Below are 21201 nucleotides of genomic sequence, written 5' to 3'. Positions count from 1 at the left end.
CTTAAATTTTACAACTAACATGAAGTACAATGTGTCACGAGAAAACAGTCTCAAAATCACCGGGATATGTTAAAGCTTTCTGTAGTTATAACCAATTATCGTGAGACAGATATTTGAAAAATCGAGTCCGATCATTGAGCTGTAAACTAGTGTCGGTGATAAAGGGTTAAAGGGGAGCTGTAATTGTTTTCCATGGGCAACCGAGAACATTTTCACTGGTAGACAGCTTGATAAATCTGCGCCATTATCTTGCATCTAAGGTGACGCTAAAGATTTAGTGCTGAAACACATGAAGCACACAGCAGATGAGTCTGTCAGTCCAGCACGTACTCTATGACAATTGTTAGGCGGGAAAACATATGACGTTTAGCGCTGTGAGGGCGCAGCCCCGGAGATAGCGCCGCCGTGTGAGAGGCGGGAGGAGCGCGCCCCCGTGTAGAAGAGCCGCCGTGCAGGGATCAGTGACAGCGGGAGGACAGCCGTCACCTCACAAGAGCCGCAAGGCGGGAGGAAGTGACAGCTCTGGGAAGAGCTCCGACTGACGACGTAGCAGAGGACGGAGGTGCCTGCGCAGCGAGAGAAGCGGAGGGGCGTCGTCCCCTCTCCGGAACAGCAGCCCTGGCGTGTGAGCTGAGGGAGGGGAGGACGAGTCCCGGAAGCGCCACTCCGCGCTGGGACTGGCTCCTTCGCAGCCATTTTCTGTCCAACCAAACAGCCGATTCGTGCAGGGAGCCAACCAGGGCCGCACTGGAGGTTTGTGCCTGGCTTCGGCCAATGATCGCTAACCGATTCTCCCTGTAGCTCAAATGAAATGTCCGGAGCCGGCAGTGTCTGTGCCGCCCGCCTCACTAACGCGCCCGAGCTAGTACGGAGGCAGCGGCAGCGCACGGCCGGCCCGGGCGCCTCTCCCTTTGTCAGTGGCGCCGCGCGGCGCCCGCCCTGTGCCGTGTGCTGGGAGAGCCCCGGGTGTATGGCGCCGGCTGCACGGCCACAGCGCGCAATGCTACGGGGTGTGTGACCCGCTGCGGGCGGACACACAACAGGCAGTGGTCGGGGGGTCTGGAAATGGTGGCGGGAGGAGGGGGTACACGGCCGGCTCCATTGTCTGTGTGCAGGGAGCAGCACAGGCCCGGGGAGGCGGAGGTGTATACACTGTGTGCAAGCAGTGCGAGACCGATGTATGTATGAGGTATATACACGGGCTGTATATACCTGCAGTATAGTGTAGTGTATATACACGGGCTGTAGCAGCACAATGATTCTAGTGTATATACACGGGGTGTAGTAGCACAATGCAGTGTAGTGTATATACACGGGTGTAGTAGCACAATGCAGTGTAGTGTATATACACATGGATGTAGCAGCACAATGCAGTGTAGTGTATATACACGGGGTGTAGTAGCACAATGCAGTGTAGTGTATATACACGGGGTGTAGCAGCACAATGCAGTGTAGTGTATATACACGGGGTGTAGTAGCACAATGCAGTGTAGTGTATATACACGGGGTGTAGCAGCACAATGCAGTGTAGTGTATATACACGGGGTGTAGTAGCACAATGCAGTGTAGTGTATATACACGGGGTGTAGCAGCACAATGCAGTGTAGTGTATATACACGGGGTGTAGCAGCACAATGCAGTGTAGTGTATATACACGGGGTGTAGCAGCACAATGCAGTGTAGTGTATATACACGGGGTGTAGCAGCACAATGCAGTGTAGTGTATATACACGGGGTGTAGCAGCACAATGCAGTGTAGTGTATATACACGGGGTGTAGCAGCACAATGCAGTGTAGTGTATATACACGGGGTGTAGTAGCACAATGCAGTGTAGTGTATATACACGGGGTGTAGCAGCACAATGATTCTAGTGTATATACACGGGGTGTAGTAGCACAATGCAGTGTAGTGTATATACACGGGGTGTAGCAGCACAATGCAGTGTATTGTATATACACGGGGTGTAGTAGCACAATGCAGTGTAGTGTATATACACGGGGTGTAGCAGCACAATGCAGTGTAGTGTATATACACGGGGTGTAGTAGCACAATGCAGTGTAGTGTATATACACGGGGTGTAGTAGCACAATGCAGTGTAGTGTATATACACGGGGTGTAGCAGCACAATGCAGTGTAGTGTATATACACGGGGTGTAGCAGCACAATGCAGTGTAGTGTATATACACGGGGTGTAGCAGCACAATGCAGTGTGGTGTATATACACGGGGTGTAGCAGCACAATGCAGTGTAGTGTATATACACGGGGTGTAGCAGCACAATGCAGTGTAGTGTATATACACGGGGTGTAGTAGCACAATGCAGTGTAGTGTATATACACGGGGTGTAGCAGCACAATGCAGTGTAGTGTATATACACGGGGTGTAGTAGCACAATGCAGTGTAGTGTATATACACGGGGTGTAGTAGCACAATGCAGTGTAGTGTATATACACGGGGTGTAGTAGCACAATGCAGTGTAGTGTATATACACGGGGTGTAGCAGCACAATGCAGTGTAGTGTATATACACGGGGTGTAGCAGCACAATGCAGTGTAGTGTATATACACGGGGTGTAGCAGCACAATGCAGTGTAGTGTATATACACGGGGTGTAGCAGCACAATGCAGTGTAGTGTATATACACGGGGTGTAGTAGCACAATGCAGTGTAGTGTATATACACGGGGTGTAGCAGCACAATGATTCTAGTGTATATACACGGGGTGTAGTAGCACAATGCAGTGTAGTGTATATACACGGGGTGTAGTAGCACAATGCAGTGTAGTGTATATACACGGGGTGTAGCAGCACAATGCAGTGTAGTGTATATACACGGGGTGTAGCAGCACAATGCAGTGTAGTGTATATGCACGGGCTGTAGCAGCACAATGCAGTGTAGGGTATATGCACGGGGTGTAGCAGCACAATGCAGTGTAGTGTATACGCACGGGCTGTAGCAGCACAATGCAGTGTAGTGTATACGCACGGGGTGTAGCAGCACAATGCAGTGTAGTGTATACGCACGGGGTGTAGCAGCACAATGCAGTGTAGGGTATACGCACGGGGTGTAGCAGCACAATGCAGTGTAGTGTATACGCACGGGGTGTAGCAGCACAATGCAGTGTGGTGTATATGCACGGGCTGTAGCAGCACAATGCAGTGTAGTGTATACACACGGGGTGTAGCAGCACAATGCAGTGTAGTGTATACGCACGGGGTGTAGCAGCACAATGCAGTGTGGTGTATACGCACGGGCTGTAGCAGCACAATGCAGTGTAGTGTATATACACGGGGTGTAGCAGCACAATGCAGTGTAGTGTATACGCACGGGGTGTAGCAGCACAATGCAGTGTAGTGTATACGCACGGGGTGTAGCAGCACAATGCAGTGTAGGGTATATGCACGGGCTGTAGCAGCACAATGCAGTGTAGTGTATACGCACGGGGTGTAGCAGCACAATGCAGTGTGGTGTATATACACGGGCTGTAGCAGCACAATGCAGTGTGGTGTATACGCACGGGCTGTAGCAGCACAATGCAGTGTAGTGTATATACACGGGGTGTAGCAGCACAATGCAGTGTAGTGTATACGCACGGGGTGTAGCAGCACAATGCAGTGTAGTGTATACGCACGGGGTGTAGCAGCACAATGCAGTGTAGGGTATATGCACGGGCTGTAGCAGCACAATGCAGTGTAGTGTATACGCACGGGGTGTAGCAGCACAATGCAGTGTGGTGTATATACACGGGCTGTAGCAGCACAATGCAGTGTGGTGTATATGCACGGGCTGTAGCAGCACAATGCAGTGTGGTGTATATGCACGGGCTGTAGCAGCACAATGCAGTGTAGTGTATATACACGGGGTGTAGCAGCACAATGCAGTGTGGAGCACAGAGATTTATTTTATACGCTGTTATTACAAGTGGTGTATGCATTGTGTACATAGGCTGTGATGGGGGGGAATTCGGTGTCACATGGAGGTATAAAGAACATTGTATAGATACAGATTGTCTCTTGTATATACAATGCTGTATACATACACTACCCTGGCTGTGATAGGGTCATGTGGTGTGACGCAGAGGTATATACACAGAATATGGAGAGAGCTGTTATAGGCCTTCAGTGTCAGTAAAAAGAAACAATCTGTTTTCTGTGTGTGTCCTTGATTCCCCCCCCCCCCCCCTCCATATGTCATCCATTTTGCACATATATGGAGGACAAATTTTGCTCCACCCTCAGAGAAAGGTCACAAAGATGTTCAGATGCCCCTCTTGGCGTGTAACCTTACAACGGTCTGTGAAAAATGGCCAGCAGCTAAACACGGCACATCCACCTCACAGAAAGGAGATGTTCCTTTGCTTCCTATCTCTGTGTGAACATTGGCATCAGAGGCTTCTGTGACCAGAAGACTAGTAGTGGTGGTGACAATTGTTGGGCCCCCTCCCCCACCGATCTGATATGGAAAACTTAAGGCTCTTTTTATGGAGGCAACTGCTGTCTGTGCAATCATACGGTGGCCTGCAGGTACATGGAGCGGCAGTCTGCTGTACACCTACTTGTCATGGCGAATACCTTACCTGCTATCTCCTGCACAGAAGAAGGGCTTCTAATCCTGCATCCACAGTATATTCACTTACATTACATACACACTACACAGACTTCTCAACCGCTAGATCTATAAAATATATAAACTGTATTTCTCCAAGGGCTATATATATATTACTTATCATGTAACAGACAAGGTATTTATGGCCAGAATTGGTCCTATCCCACAGAAAGCTGGATTTTGGCTGACTGTTATTGTATATGTATGATCTGCTTTATCATGTAACATTTTGTAGTCAATATTCATTTTACCTGGATATGTAATAAAATTATTTAAATAAACACCAGCATATTCTGTGGTGTGTTAAATTTGGGTGGCATACAAGTAAGTCTCTATTCATCTTATACAGGGGTTGTACCAAATGCCCCCACCTTTCAAGAGTAGGGGGAACCAGATGTAACTGACTCAAGAAGCAGGTGGAGCATTTGTCCTGCCGCTCTCTTAAATACTGTGGGAGAGTTGGAAGTTGAGGACAGCGCTCAGTTATCTCTGGCACTAGCATAGGCAATGATTGTGAGTGCTGGAGATTAGATATTATTGAAAGGAATAGCAGGACGACATACTCAGCCTGCAGCTTAAAGGGGTTGGCCACTTTACCTCATGTTTCTTGCGGGGGGGAGGGGGGGCAAGATATTAGATAATTTACCGATATACATCTAATAATAGTGCTGCACTGCTTTTTTGATATGTAAAGTGAAGCTTCCTGTCTTTTACCTCATCAGTCAGACATTCCTGACCATAAAATGGAGGGTCATGTGATCTCTATCTGTCCATCCTCCTGCCAGGACCTTATGATTGTATTCATGAACATAAGCTGTCTAAAATTGATGAAAGGGTATGCATATTGGCATCTCTCTATTGGCCAGAACACCACTGACTTATTGCTCTCAACGATTTAGGACTTTTAAGGGGGAAATAAATATTTCATGTGAGACACATTTGGAAATGAAGATTCCTGTTCTGGGTGGTTATTACGTTGGCAAAACTTACCATAAATTGTGCAATTGCCAAGAGCTCTGACTATCCATTCGTTCAGTCTGCAGAGTGACAATGGTAAATGCTGATCACAGCCTTGAAATGTTGAGTATCTTCCCTCATGCTTTTTGAGGTGATGCCCATATAATGACAACATGTCAGATGGAAAATCGTTGGTCGTTGATTTTAGACGGCACCTTCTCTTTCCTGATTGGACTGGATGTGTATCCTCATGTATCTATGTAGAGCAGTGGTGGCTAACCTATGGCACTGGTGCCAGAGGCGGCACTTTGAGCCCTCTCTGTGAGCACCCAGGCCATCACCCCAGCATGAAGTTCACCAGACAGGACTCAAAGAATCTTCCTACAATGATAGACGAATTTGCCCTTCTCCTTTCAACTGCATTGGTGTCTTTAGGAGGCTGAACGATTGAAAGTTGTCAATGAACAAGGAGAAATAAATTACTGCTTAAATTGCTGCGCTGGCACTTTGCAATAAATAAGTGGCTTTTGGTTGAAGTTTGGGCACTCGGGCTCTAAAAGGTTCGCCATCACTGATGTAGAGGAAATTGTATCCTGGATTGTGTTAACCAGTGTTCTAACTATTCTGTTGCCACTTTCAGATGGATGGTGATAACTCTACAACCGACACGTCCCAGTTAGGAATTTCAACTGATTATATAGGTGGAAGCCATTATGTAATACAACCCCATGATGGTAAGTCTGGAAACTGTACGCTTGGGATTTTGTTACTTGTGGTTATTACTGTGCTTCAATGGTTCCAGTTATTGCACTATGGTCCTGAAATTAAATCAAACCAAGTACAAAACCCCTACGCATCCATAGCAAGTCTTATGGGTACTCTTTGCACTTCTTACAGCCCTGTACACTTGATGGGTGATCAGTTAATTTGGTTTTCTTACTAGCCGAGAAGGTTCAAAATCTGGTTACAATGTGGCATTTGTCCGGGTTTAACTGGCTGGTTTTTATACAACACATTTCCTCAGTTTAGGAGTATTCTGTATACTTTTATAGAGTGAAAATCTATCCAGGTTATGCGCACAGCTCTATGGTTTGTTGCAGTACATTTTATCAGTTAGTTGTTTGCCTGTATGTAAATCACTTGTCCAGGATGTATCTTTGCAATGAGAATTCCTACTGAATGACTACAATGATACCATTAGGAATCAATATAATAACTTTTTGGTATACTGAGTATTCTGAGTTGTGAGCTTTGCTGTGGGTATGTATTACAGTATCACATTAACACTTTGCATTCTTGTCCTATTTCAGGAGACACAGAAGACAGTCTAAACGATCCAGACGACACAAATGGCTCAAAAGAAAGTTTCAGGGAGCAAGATATTTACCTTCCAATTGCCAATGTGGCAAGGATAATGAAAAACGCCATACCCCAAACAGGAAAAGTAATGTCTACAGATTCCACTTTTTCTTATCTACCCTACAGCCTCATTTTGCACCTTCAGTCAATACTGTGCTTCTGGCAGAAGAGGTGCGAAGATATTAAGCCTTTTTTTTTCTATGAGAATCTACCAAAGAGGACAGTTCCCATTTCAGCATTTTATATGGTGTTATGGCTATTTTTATCTTTCCTATTTTTAACACGTACATAGCGGCATTACAGCTAGTTTTCTTATTTGTCATATGTCACTCTGAGAATTTGCAGGCAAAAGTTATGTTTTATTCTCTCCAACTACATATTCGTTTTACTGGACAAAGGTTCAGTATAACCTGCATTATATTCAATTATATCTTTGATTGGAATTTCCAGAAGCATAGGAAGAACAATTACTGACATATCTCCGGATGCACCTAGTTCTATCAATGACTTCTCGGCTCCCCCTTCTATATAATATGCTGCCTGCAAATTACTTTTAGGCAGTCTTTTAGGTTCTAGAGATGTACTTGGTGAATAACTTTGTGGATTTGACATTCCATAATACTAATGGGAAAATCCATTTCAACTACAAAATTTACTTTTCACAGAAAACAGAATCTCTCCTCCCCCTCCACTGTGTTCAGGAAGAGATGTCACACAGATATATTAGATCTGTCTAATTAGTAGTCAAGTGTGGCTTCTTTGTTTTCTGTAATGAAATGTAAAAAGTTAGAGACTAATGTATATTAATCCTTAGGGACTTCAGTAACTGATATGTGGGGTGATGACACCCAGACCCTGCTCTGATCATCTGTTCAGCCTGGTGAAAACATGGAACAGTCTGAACAGTTGTCAGATTGTGTAACCTTCTGTGGAAGCAGCAACTGCACTGACAGCGTCCAGATACTGCAGGGAAAGGGAGTGAACCGCTTCTGCTCCGCTGTCCTTGGTTTACCTCAGGCAAAACATCTGATTCTTTGTGTAGGCCATTATTATTAATTTCTTGCAAACGCCTTTTTTTTGTTTTAACCAAATTTTTATTGGATGCCTTTTTTTTTAAGAAAAAAAAAAATCAGTACAATAAGTAGCGTGGACAATCAATACATCAAATAAGACAAGTTTACAAAATATCCACCAACGCGTGACTAAACCTCTCCCTTTGAGAACATTGCTTATTGTAACTAGAGGCATAGAATTATCACCTGATAAGCACTATAGAACTATCTAATGTAGGCAAACAATCTCCAATAGTTGGCACAGTAATACCCTTTGTAGGGAACTAAAAAGGAAAGCCGGGATCCATCAAACCACATTAAGGCTGCATTCACTGGACCGTCCTAGGGATGTAGATACTGCAGCAAGCTATGCATCCCCATAGCAATCGGCTCTCAGCGGTGGTACGCACGTGGCACCGTGCTGCACTGTACACTGGGAAAAGATAGAATATGCAAGCACCGACCGCGGGTGTTAGCGACGGGCTGAGCCCTCTTCATACACCCTTCATAGCTCCGTGGCAGATATATCCGCCACGTAGCGTGAAGGGGTTAACCTTCATTGGGAGAACAGAATGTTTTCCAAAGAAAACAAAGTAACATTATCAGTGAGATTAAGACATATGCCACTATGGCCCGGCGGGTGTACATCAGCCGCGATGGAAAGGAGGGGTGACCCCCTCCCCTCTCCATAGCAATGCATAATGTATGGCCCGTAACACAGGAAAAGATAGGACATGTCCTATCTTTTTCCTGTGTGCAGAGTGATACAGTTTCGCACATATGCCTGTTTATGGTGGACGTAGGTACGGCTGTACTGGCGTACCCCTACGGTTGTGTGGATGGGGCCTTAGAAAGTGGCAGTGTCACAATGGTTTGTCAGGTTTCATCACTTGCACAGCAATATTGCTTATTGTCACGTGTCATACACAATAACAAAATTGTTATGATTAACCAGTTCCTTCTTTCTGTGTTCTATTTTATAGATTGCAAAAGATGCCAAGGAGTGTGTACAGGAATGCGTGAGTGAGTTCATTAGCTTTATAACTTCTGAAGCCAGTGAGAGGTGTCATCAAGAGAAGCGGAAAACCATCAATGGGGAAGACATTCTCTTTGCCATGTCAACTTTAGGATTTGATAGTTATGTGGAGCCATTAAAGCTGTACCTTCAGAAATTCAGAGAGGTTGGTACTGCACTTTATCTACAGTGAACTTGATGTGAATGGACAGGTGGCACTGGCTTCACAAGTGCTCAGTTTACTGATGTAATATGCAGGTTGACAATACTAAAAAATCTTGCAATAATTTACAACTATTAAAATGTAATTATTCCAAAATGTTCGATAAAGCGTCTGTATAGAAAATGCTTCCCCCTCTTAAGTATATGAGGGAAATAGGCAAATGGTGGCTAGTCAGAAGACAATTATTTACATTAATACTTGTACCCATCTTTTGTGTATCATGGAATTGCATATTGAGCTAAGGCTCAGTTCACACTACTGTTCAAATTTCTGCTTCTAGCGTCTTGAACAGATCCATTATAAATCTTTTTTTTTTTTTTTCTTTTTTTTTCCCATTACTTTGAAGTCAATGGGGACGGGTAGGAGGTGGCAGTTTTTACAGGGTTTTTTTTCCAGATAAAAAAAAAAATTGACAGATATAGATCTTAAAAAATTGATGATGGATAGATTATAGATAAATGTGAGGTGTAGGTAGGCAGATAGAAATGGGAAATTGATAGTTATACAGATAAGGAAGCTATAGATGTCTTGAAAGTAAAGTGTCTGCTTATGTAATGGACAGTGTCGTTTATTTGCCATCTGTTTTATCTTTTTGAAATGGAGGTAAATAAACGGAAATCCTGGCGGTAGTGTGAACTTGGCCGAACTTACAATATATTCATATTATCTCATCCGCTCTATTTATAACAGATGGAGAGAAATGATATTCTCATGTACGTATGTGCCCTTTGTGTCATTATACAGAGGAACTGGTCTGTTCTCTGCTAAACCTGGTGGATCCATCAATAATTCAGTGAGATCTTATTTACTGTGAAATTTCTACTCTCCTACTGGTATACGAGTCTCTGGTTTACAGTGCAATTGGACTCACAGAAGAATCTCCTTATCTGCTGCAGTACACTGACATGCTTATTGCTTCCCACATGGCATAACAATTTCCATGATGCATCATCTTCAGCAAATTCACTTTCACTTAGAGCACCCTTCCCCACCTTGCTTCTATGGAGATTAGCACACCATTCTGTAGGGGCTGCTACTCAGATACAGGGGCACTTAGAATTTTCTTTCTAGCCCCCACATCCCAGTGTCTGACCATTGTAATCTGTGTTTGGTCAGAGAAGAGGAGCTGGGGGCGTGTGTTATGCTAATCCTCTCATACTGTCCAATCAGCAGCAGGCAATGTCAGAGAAGCTGATATGAATGCTAGTGAGCTGTGATTCCTCTTCTCATCTAAAGTCTGTGTTCACACACATTCCGCTAATATTCTGCAAACGTGATGTAAATGCATATGACGACATGATTTAAATGTTATGTGAACACAGACTCAAAACTCAATGTGAACATAACCATGATATAAAAGTATTTACATTACATGACATTTACATTTGCACTTACATTGTTTTTGTGCTAACATCGCATTTACTTTTATGTTTTGTTTGCATTTACATGGTGTTTGTATTTACATGCCGTTTGCACCAATGTTTACACAGCACTTACGTTGCATTTACTGGGCACTTGCGTTGCAACTAAGCTCACATCTTTTCCGTTAATTTGGCGATTGTGTCACGTTAGCGTTGCATTTCGGTTTGCTTGGCGCTTATGCTGCGTATGCATCCATTATGTATTAGATACATTATGTATTAGATACATTTATGTATCTTTTGCGTTGCATTTGCGTTCATGTGGTGTTTGCATTTACATGGCATTTGCGTGCCTTTTGCAGTGCATTTGCGTTTATCTGGCTTTTGCATTTATGTGGTGTTTGTGGCATTTGCATTGCATTTGTGTTTTATGTGGTATTTGCACTGTGTTTGCAAAGCATTTGTGTTTACATTCTACTTGCGTTGTGTTTGTTTACATGGCGCTTGTTTTGCATTTGTGTTTACTTGCAGTTTGGGTGCCGGTTTTCAAATTTTTGTTGCATTGGTGTTTATGCTGCGCTTTCATTGCATTTGCGTTTACGTGTTGTATGCATGGCATTTAGGCTACATTCACACACATGTATGGGGGACGTATATACGGCCGATATACGTCCCCCATACACTTCTATGGGCTCACAGCCCTGTACGGGAGCGGTACGGTGCAGCACACGTGTGGCACCGTAACGCTACGTAGCCCGGGAAAAGATGGGACATGTCCTATCTTATCCCGTGATACGGCGCCGTGCGCTGTATCTTCCTATGGAGAGGGGCGGGGGTGAGCTGCGCTCATCCCCTGCTCCTCTCCGCGGCGGCGATTGTATGCCGTGTGAATGTAGCCTTACACTGTCTTTTCATGGCGGTTGTGTGGTGTTTACGTCTACATCAGTGGTTCTCAACCTGTGGGTTGCGACCCCAGCTGGGGTCAAACTATCAAAGCCATCGGAGCCACGATTTTATTGCATTTTTTTGCATTAATACAACATTCTTGTACATAGTTTGGGGTCACCGCAACATGAGGAACTGTATTGCGGGGTCACAGCATTAGAAAGGTTGAGAACCACTGGTCTACATGATGTTGGCATTTACATTTACTTGGCGTTTACTTTGAACAGTATGGTAGAAGATTAGCATAACACACGCCTCCAGCTCCTCCTCTGACAGAACACATATTACATTGGTTAGATAGTGGGACTGATATCTCTGCAATGTCTGCCCCTGAGAATGGTATGCTAATCTGGTAAAAGGTCCTCCTTAAAGGAAACTGCTGGCAGAAATTAACCTAATAAACCACTACCGGTTTGTGGTGGCATCATCCAGAAAATCAACTTTGAGTTGAGATTGGAGGTGGAGAATGCCATGCTGAAGTAAAGTTCTTCCCACCGCAGATCACCCCCTCATGTGAGATTTCACATTGTGCAGCAGATCCATCTAGAAAAGCAGATTAGCACCTTCCAAATAATGTTCTTTTTAAGGCCCAAAATACAGTAAACACATCCACTAGATGTATACTGGTTGTCTGTCTAAAGGGAACCATTTCTGCCAGTTCTCTAGAAGGCTAGTGTATGTCAATTCTTTAAATTCAACAATGCATACACAAAACCATTCCATACCATAATTTAAGAAGAAAAAATAAAACCATAAACGTATAATCACATATGTTGCATAGCTCAGCCGGACTCTGTGTTTAGGTCATTGCCTCTGTGACTTTATGCAACTGGTGCACTGGTTACCTTGCTGGGCCATGAAATAGCCTGATCTGAAAGGTTGCAGCAGGTACACCACCAGTACGTTGTCAGACAGCTGACTAAGGATTAGGATACAAACCTCAATAAAGAAAAGGTTATGTACTATTATAGTTAAATTACATCTACCACCAGGATGACATATTTTATGCAAATTTGCCTGAGGGGCTCCAGCCTGCATTAATGCATATGGAGCCTGGAGTCCCTCAGGCTAATTTACATACAATCCTTCATCCTACAATCCTGGTGGTAGATTCCCTTTAAACTATGAAATGCTCTACCCCAGGAGGTAGTGATGGCAAAATACAGGGCAGCATTGAAAACAAGCTTTCCCCAGCAGCTATAAGGGGCTTGGGTTTTTGGAGAGGAATGGATTATCCATAGACCACTATAGAATATAGGCAGTCCCTGGGTTATGTACAAGATAGGTTCTGTAGGTTTGTAATTGTAACCCCAGCCATATGTTTTTTTTTTTGTCTGTGACAATTGGAGTTTAAAAATTTAGGTTTGATATAAGAACCAGGATTAACAAGAAATCTTAATTAGACACCTTTTGATAACTGTTACAGCTGATCATTGTAGCCCATGGCTAAAGTACAGTAAATTACCAACATCCATAGGTCCGTTTGTAACTAGGGGTCGTCTGTACGTCGGGTGTTCTTAAGGAGGGGACCGCCAGTAATTGCTTTATTTCTGTATGACTTTTGCCTTTTTATCAAAACTCTTGATTTATTAGTCACATTTGATCAACTTGTATTTTTTTTTTGGTTTCCAACATATATAAATATATGGATTGTAGGATGAAGGAAGGTGTGTACACAGATTAATCATATCATTTCTTTTTAACAAGGCAATGAAAGGTGAAAAAGGCATTGGAGGAACGGTTACAGGAGGTGATGGCCTTGGGGAGGAACTCACAGATGAAGCCTTTAGTAAGTCTAATTGCATTAGGGCAGATTCACATTGGTGTTGTCAGTCCACCTGTGGTACGGCCCAGCATCACTGCTCGGGACTGAATTCCTTACATTATGGCGATCTACAATGTAAAGCATTTTTGTTATTTGCAGGGCAAGAAGGCAAATTTGGTGCATCATATACATGAGTTTCTTTTTTTCCTGGACCCAGCATGTTAATGTGTCATTTTTGTGTTTTGCAGCCGGACAGTTACCTGCTGGTTTAATAACTACAGATGGACAACAGCCAAATGTCATGGTTTATACAACCTCATATCAACAGGTATGTGTGGAGATCTTTATACAAAGCATTTCACTGGCTCTTGTGGAATTGGCTGTTTTATGGGGAAAATGGGGATTTGAGTTTATGATGGCAATGATTATCATCAGTACATGGGACGTAACATCCAGTATTATGTCTTATTAGTACTAATCCAATATGCTCCCTTCATTTTACTTGTGCTTTCTTTTCTTTTTTTGCTAACTATTTTCTATCTCCACAGATACAAGGTGTACAACAGATCCAGTTCTCCTGATTTTAAACCTCCTGTCCTATCTGCAAACATGAGTCAGGAAGAAAGCTATACATATTTGAATGCTCTGTTGAATTGGAGTGAGAGTTGGTTTTTCTTTTTTTTTTTTTTCCCCCAATTTATGTTTTAATTTAATTTTTGTATATTGAGTTTCTGTAATGTAGCTTCATTGGGCATGTAATATAAGGTGATTTTAACATCACCTTCTGTGGTTTCTTTTCTCTCCCGTTCATAGATTTTAAGTATTGGATTTTAAAACCATTTAGAGTTGGGGTTTTTTTGTACAAGAGTTATTCTTCTGACTCCTGTATGCATTGTAAATTAATGATTTATTGCTGTCTGAGATTTGTAGACAGTTTCTTATTTTCATATTGAATCATGTAACTTTTTTTGTAAATCAAATAAAGAAAATTACATAAGTTGTGGTGTGATTTATTCCTCTAGAACTTGCTGTAGGAATACTCATGCACGGATTCCATTAGGCATTAAAGTGGTTGTACCACATTCTCATGTAATCCATAATCCAGCAGTTGGACCCCCACTGATCCAGAGAATGGGGGTCCCCTTCTCACTAATGGGTGGAGAGACAGGTTCAGCATGCATCCTGCCACTTAATTGAATAGGATGGGAGAGTTTAAAATTGCTAAGATTAACACTCGTCTATCTCCAGCACTCACATAGAAAGTGATTGAGACTGCTAGAGATTGCCAATCACACTGCTTGGCTATTTGAGACACCCCCTTAGTATTGAATGCAGCTGGATATATCTTAGTACCAGCGTTTAGCTTCAAATTGCAAAAACTTAATTGTAATCCATGAAATCAACTTTTAGAATGATGCTAATGAATCTACTTAAGTGAGGACAGAAATACTTTTCTTCAGTGTGAAATTGCTCAGATTGTGTTGATATGGGAAAAATAGAGCAAACTATCACTGGATTTTATGCTCCTTTCCATACTGGGAAACTTTACTCGTCGTCCTAAAACGGCATGTATCCAATACTTCATAGCCATAACACGTGCCCATAAACTAAACCTACTCTGTGAGCTAATGTGGGTACAGGACACAACCTCTGAGGCGCTTAACACTAAAATTCACTGAATAAAGATATGGGTTATTCACCTCCTCTTATTTTTTTGAAAATTCACTGAGAATGGGGGAAAGAGAGTATCAGGTGCTATAAAATGTAACTTTTATTAGATATGCACTAAAATGAATAAAAGAATGTGTTGAGGTATATCGTTCTCCACCACTAAAATAAGTGTCTAAAGTAATTCAAATGTCTGACCCCAGCTCAAGCACATATCGAGGCTGACCTAGACTGAGACCAAGACAAAAGACAGCGGGGGTATAGGCTACTATATGATACCATAGGCCTAGCGGGTATAGGGCATATGTAAAAAAAGCCACCCCTCACAAATGATATGATGACAAACAAGAAACTAAAGATCGACACCAGTACAGCAGCCCTGTCCTCGGCCAGACCTGGGCTCAACCTAAGATACGTTGGAGGCTATCTGCTCATGTAGATGGTGGATAGGAGACTGCTTATTAGCCTAGATGGAGTCTAAGATAAATGCTCACAACTACTAGACCACTGAAGCTGTCAGATTCACTGTCCTGAGCCAGCGCTCCTAAGATGATCAGACCCAACGTGTTTCCTGACTAACATTCATCACGGATCAGATGTAGTATTAAGTTAGATGATGTACACATATTGGATGATTGTACACTTTCACATAGCGTGTCCCCGCATTGATACCAGCGGCAACGCGCGCGACGGAGACGCTCAGTATTGACAGAGTCATTTCCCTGCGTGATCAGAGAAGTGGTTCAGGACCAATGGCGGGGGCCAAAAACGACCCAGCCCACGCAAAGGCGACCACCCCACCGCGTCATAGATGTACCGGCCACTGACGGAGCTGGAGACGAAGAGCCCCCTCCTGTCACGTGATCGCGCCGCGAGTCACATGGGTACGAGGGCGAGACACGCCGCCCTTCTCAGAGTCTCCTACAGTTGGTATATTCCCTTATAAAGTATACAGCGCTAGTGCTGGCGCCCTGAAAACTGCTCCCCAATAGAACCAGTGGGCACACCTAAAGGTACCCGGACCAGTGGAAAGCCATGTTGGGGGGGACCGAGCATGTTTAACCCCTTAAGGACGCAGGGTTTTTCGGCTGATTTCTCGCTCTCCAACTTCAAAAATCCATAACTTTTTCATTTTTACGTGTACAGACCTGTGTGAGGGCTTATTTTGTGCGTAACAAATTTTACTTTCCCGTGATGTTATTTATTTTAACATGCTGTGTACTGGGAAGCTGAAAAAAAATTCCTAATGTGGAAAAATTGAAAAAAAACCGCACGTGCGTCACGTTCTTGTGGGCTCAGTTTTTACGACTTTCACTCTTCGCTCCAAATAACATGCCTACTTTATTCTTTGGTTCGGTGCGATCGCGGTGATACCAAATTTATATAGGTTTTATTGTGTTTTAATACATTTTCAAAAATTAAACGAATGTGTACAAAAAAGAAAAAAAAAATTGCCATCTTCTGACGCTAATAACTTTTTCATACTTTGGCGCACGGAGATGTGTGAGGGGTCATTTTTTGCGAAATGAGGCGACGTTTTCATTGCTACCATTTTGAGGTCTGTGCGACATTTCGATCATTTTTTATTTCATTTTTTATGTTATGTAAAAAGGTGTAAAAGTCGCATTTCGGACATTTGGGCGCCATTTCCCGCCTCGGAGGTCACCGCCGGCCGTAACCGTTTTTATATTTTGATAGATCGGGCATTTTGGGACGCGGCGATACCTAATATGTTTGTGATTTTTACTGTTTGTTATGTTTTATATCCGTTCTAGGGAAAGGGGGGTGATTTGAACTTTTAATATTTTATTAAATTTTTATTTTTTAAACTTTTTTTTTTTCTTTTTCCACTATTTTTTAGACCATCTAGGGTACATTAACCCTAGATGGTCAGATCGCTCCTACCATATACTGCAATACTACAGTATTGCAATATATGGCATTTTTGCAGGTCATACGTTACAATGAGCCAGTGGCTGCATAAACCACGTAGCCTCGTGTCAAAAGAAGACCCGAGGCTACCATGGTAACCAATCGCCGCCACCCGATAACGTTCTTTTAAAAGCACTGACCGCGGTTATTAGCGGTGGGGGTTTTGTGCAAAATGCAAAAACCCCCACCTCTGTATGAAGAGGACTCAGCCCGTGAGCCCTCTTCATACATCCCTTATACCTCTGCGCCGTAGAGCTACGGCGCAGAGCGTTAAGGGGTTAAGATGACTATGAACGAGTCTGTCTCTGAGATTTTTCCCCCTCCGATAGGTGACTGAAGGATAGGGTGATAAAAATTCGCTCAGATCCTGGTCTTGTCTCAAGATCCTCCAGTATTTGTTAAGGATCTGTTTGATTGCATCCGCGTTCGCATCAAAGGTTCCAATCAATCGTATGGTGTTATCATTCTCCCTAGTTTTAGGGCTCAAAATATCTTTTCTTGAGGAAAGGCCTTTTTGACTGTCCCTGACTTCAGCCTAACCTAGTACTCTATTCTCATTCCTATTTTTGCACTTCTACTTACCTCTATGCTTCCTAGATTGACATACCGTTTTGATGGATTCAGGCAATTTCACAGGTCCGACCGAGGATGCTAGGTGACGAGTCCTTCTTTTTCCCCCTCAATAATATCTGTTCGTGATCTCCCCCAACTTCGTGTTTCATCATAGGGAGGAGTGGCTCTCTATCGCTGTATTGTTGTTATCATCCCACAGCGAACCTATTGCCATGCACAGGGGCCCATTCTGGGCGTTTCCTTGGTACGCTCGGACCTTGCAATCGTGTGACTCGGAGGAGGGGGGCGTGTCTCGTCCTCGTACCCACGTGACTCGCGGCGTGATCACGTAACCGGAGGCAGCTCTTCGTCTCCAGCTCCGTCAGTTGCGAGGGCTGGGTCCTTTCTGGCCCCCGCTATTGGAGACCTATGGTATCATATAGTAGCCTATACCCCTGCTGTCTTTTGTCTTGGTCTCAGTCTAGGTCAGCCTAGATATGTGCTTGAGCTGGGGTCAGACATTTGAATTACTTTAGACACTTATTTTAGTGGTGGAGGACGATATACCTCAACACATTCTTTTATTCATTTTAGTGCATATCTAATAAAAGTTACATTTTGTAGTACCTGATACTCTCTTTCCCCCATTCTCAGCGATTAACACTAACCAAAGACTGCAGAAACTTCAGAGATCTCGTGTTAGAGATCTGGAGGAAGATATTGCACGGCTGCGAGCAATTGACAATCTTGAGAGGAGTATGCTTCTCACTGAGCAAGCAATAAGTGGGGTAGAAGTGGAGGGTGGAGAGGAAAGCCAGCAGGACCAGGTGGGTAGCTGGGTTACGGTAAATAGAGGGGGTAGGAAGGGGTCAAAGAAAAGGAAGGCCAACTCTGACTCTGAACATCCAAGCAAAATTGCAAAATTGTGCAATGATGTAAGGACGTCAGTGTCAGAAATGGCAGCCCTAGCGGATCCTGCTCTCCCTCACAGCCGGGGGAGCAGACCAGCTAGTAGTAGGGTGGATGGGAGTGCAGGTAAGCCAAGGCAGCTAGTGGTTGTAGGGGACTCTATAATCAGGAAGACGGATAGAATAATTTGTCGCCAAGACCGCCTCAACCGAATGGTTTGCTGTCTCCCTGGTGCCAGGGTTCGGCATGTGGTGGAAAGGGTGGATACATTACTGGGAGGGGCTGTGGATGACCCAGCTGTCGTGGTCCATGTTGGTACCAATGACAGAATAGATGGTAGGTGGAGGAGCCTGAAGAATAATTTTAAAGAACTAGGTTCAAAGCTTAAGGCAAGGACCTCCAAGGTAGTATTCTCCGGAATTCTACCTGTGCCATGCGCTACACAGAGCAGACAGCGGGAGCTCAGGGAGTTAAATGCATGGCTCAGATCCTGGTGTAGAGCAGAGGTGGGCGGTGTATGGTGGCCTAAGGCAGTGGATAAGGAGATCCACAAGTTGCAGAACAGTGGTGAGGATATATGTGCCAGTAAAATTACTTTGAATCAGATAAATAACTGTGGAAAATTAAATTGTATATTCACAAATGCCAGAAGTATCACAGGCAAAATGGGCGAGCTTGAGGCTCTGATATTAGAGGAACAGTTAGATGTTGTTGGTGTAGCAGAGAGATGGCTCGATGCATCGCACGATTGGGGTGTTAATATTCAAGGATTTACACTCTTTTGGAAAGACGGGGCAAATAGGAGGGGAGGTGGTGTATGTCTGTATGTCAGAAGAGACAGTGGTCTCAGAAGAGTGTGAGGAGGCTGAAACTTTGTGGGTTGAAATTCAAAGCCAAGAGAGCTTTGACAAAATTATTTTTGGTGTAATTTATAGACCCCCTAACATCTCTGAGGAAATAGAGGGTCACCTATATAAACAGATGGACGGGGCTGCACAGGAGGGGACTGTAGTGATAATGGGAGACTTTAACTTTCCAAATATAAATTGGAGTCGGGGCTCGTCTTCATCTATGAAGGGGATACATTTTATCAACTTTCTGCAGGATAATTTTATGTTGCAGCTTGTAGAAGATCCCACAAGAGGTGACGCATTGTTGAACCTTGTGATTTCTAACAATGAGGAGATTTTTCAAAATGTCAGTATCAGGGAACCCCTTGGGAACAGCGATCATAATATAATTATTTTCCTCTTAAACTATAAAAAGCAGAAACAGGTGGGAAATTTGAAAACTTTGAATTTTAAGAGGGCTAATTTCCAGAAATTCAGGGCTGCAATACAGGATATAGACTGGAATCAAATACTGTCACATGGTGATACTAATGTTAAATGGGAGAAATTCAAATCTATCCTGGGTTTTTATACTTCTAAATTTATTCCAATAGGTAACAAGTATAGACGGGCTAGATTACACCCCTCGTGGCTTACAGCTACAGTTAGAAGGGCAATTAATGAGAAAAAGAGGGCATTTAAAAAAATATAAATCTGACGGGTCACCTGAGGCTTTCAATACTTACAAAAAACTTACCAAAATCTGTAAAAAGAAAATCAAATCAGCCAAAATACTAAATGAAAGACAGATGGCTAAAGATAGCAAAACAAATCCCAAGAATTTTTTTTAGGTATATCAATGCAAAAAAAAATGGGTCACAACAGGTTGGACCCCTTTATTCTGAAAATGAAGCATCGGTGACTGGAGACCAAGAGAAGGCGGAGTTACTTAATAGTTTTTTTTAGCTCCGTTTATACAATAGAAGAAAGAACTTCTGATGTGGGTGGTGCCAGTGCGGGTCATGCATCCTGTAATATACTAGACTGGCTAAATGTAGACATTATCCAATCTAAGCTCAATAAAATCAAGGTGTACAAAGCTCCTGGACCAGATGGGTTACACCCCAGAGTTCTTAAAGAACTCAGTTCTGTTATTGCTGTAGCACTGTCTAAAATCTTCAGGGATTCCGTAGTGTCTGGTGTGGTGCCAAGTGACTGAAGCAAGGCAAATGTGGTGCCAATATATAAAAAGGGCTCTAGAACTTCGCCAGGCAATTACAGGCCTGTAAGCTTAACTTCCATTGTGGGGAAATTATTGGAAGGGTTAGTAAAAGACTATATACAGGAGTATGTGACATCAAATAGAATAATAATTGACAGCCAGCATGGGTTTACTAAGAATAGAAGTTGTCAAACTAACCTTATCTGCTTCTATGAAGAGGTGAGCAGATGCCTGGATGGAGGAGCTGCTGTGGATCTTGTGTTCTTTGCAAAGGCATTTGACACTGTCCCTCATAGACGCCTGATGGGTAAAATTAGGGCTATTGGTTTGGGAGAAATCATTTGCAATTGAATTGAAAACTGCCTGAAGGATCGTATCCAGAAAGTTGTGGTCAATGATTCCTACTCGGAATGGTCACCAGTTATGAGTGGTGTACCCCATGGTTCTGTGCTTGGCCCACTACTATTTAATATATTTATTAATGATATAGAGGTAGGAAATATTTTTGCAGATGACACCAAGCTGTGTAGTGTAATACAGTCTATGGAGGATGTCCATAGGCTGCTGGGTGACGTGGACATCCACTTGGCAAATGAGGTTTAATGTGGATAAATGTAAGGATATGCACCTGGGGGCCAATAACCCAAAGGCAAAATATGTCTTTGGGAGAGTCCCTTGTTGAAAAGGACCTGGGGGTACTAGTAGATCATAAATTGAATAACAGCATGCAATGTCAATCAGCTGCCTCTAAAGCCAGTAGGATCTTGTCATGTATCAAAAGTGGTATCGACTCTCGTGATAGGGATG

At 43.3% G+C, this 21201-nt stretch overlaps 1 protein-coding gene across 1 annotated transcript; it reads left to right on the top strand.

Annotated features, from left to right (window-relative positions):
• The first annotated feature begins 467 nt into the window (after positions 1–467).
• NFYB (nuclear transcription factor Y subunit beta) lies at positions 468–14278 on the top strand. The gene is made up of 7 exons (XM_072146436.1): positions 468–753; positions 6202–6295; positions 6872–7005; positions 8956–9153; positions 13224–13305; positions 13530–13609; positions 13830–14278. Exons 2-7 carry the CDS (start codon positions 6202–6204, stop codon positions 13860–13862), a joined length of 621 nt encoding a protein of 206 aa, XP_072002537.1. The 5' UTR covers positions 468–753; the 3' UTR covers positions 13863–14278.
• The last annotated feature ends 6923 nt before the right edge of the window (positions 14279–21201 follow it).

Source organism: Engystomops pustulosus, chromosome 4 (assembly GCF_040894005.1).
Source record: "Engystomops pustulosus chromosome 4, aEngPut4.maternal, whole genome shotgun sequence".
NCBI classification, from domain to species: domain Eukaryota; kingdom Metazoa; phylum Chordata; class Amphibia; order Anura; family Leptodactylidae; genus Engystomops; species Engystomops pustulosus.
The sequence above is the reverse complement of the archived record's forward strand: the minus strand, read 5'-3'. Positions and strand labels throughout refer to the sequence as shown.

What these genes read in the sequence shown, in the direction of transcription:
- NFYB (XM_072146436.1), top strand. Translation starts at nt 6,202, where the DNA reads ATGGATGGTGATAACTCTACAACCGACACGTCCCAGTTAGGAATTTCA. An exon ending in TGTAATACAACCCCATGATG is followed by an intron (nt 6,296 to 6,871) that starts GTAAGTCTGGAA and finishes GTCCTATTTCAG; the next exon opens with GAGACACAGAAGACAGTCTA. An exon ending in ATACAACCTCATATCAACAG is followed by an intron (nt 13,610 to 13,829) that starts GTATGTGTGGAG and finishes CTATCTCCACAG; the next exon opens with ATACAAGGTGTACAACAGAT.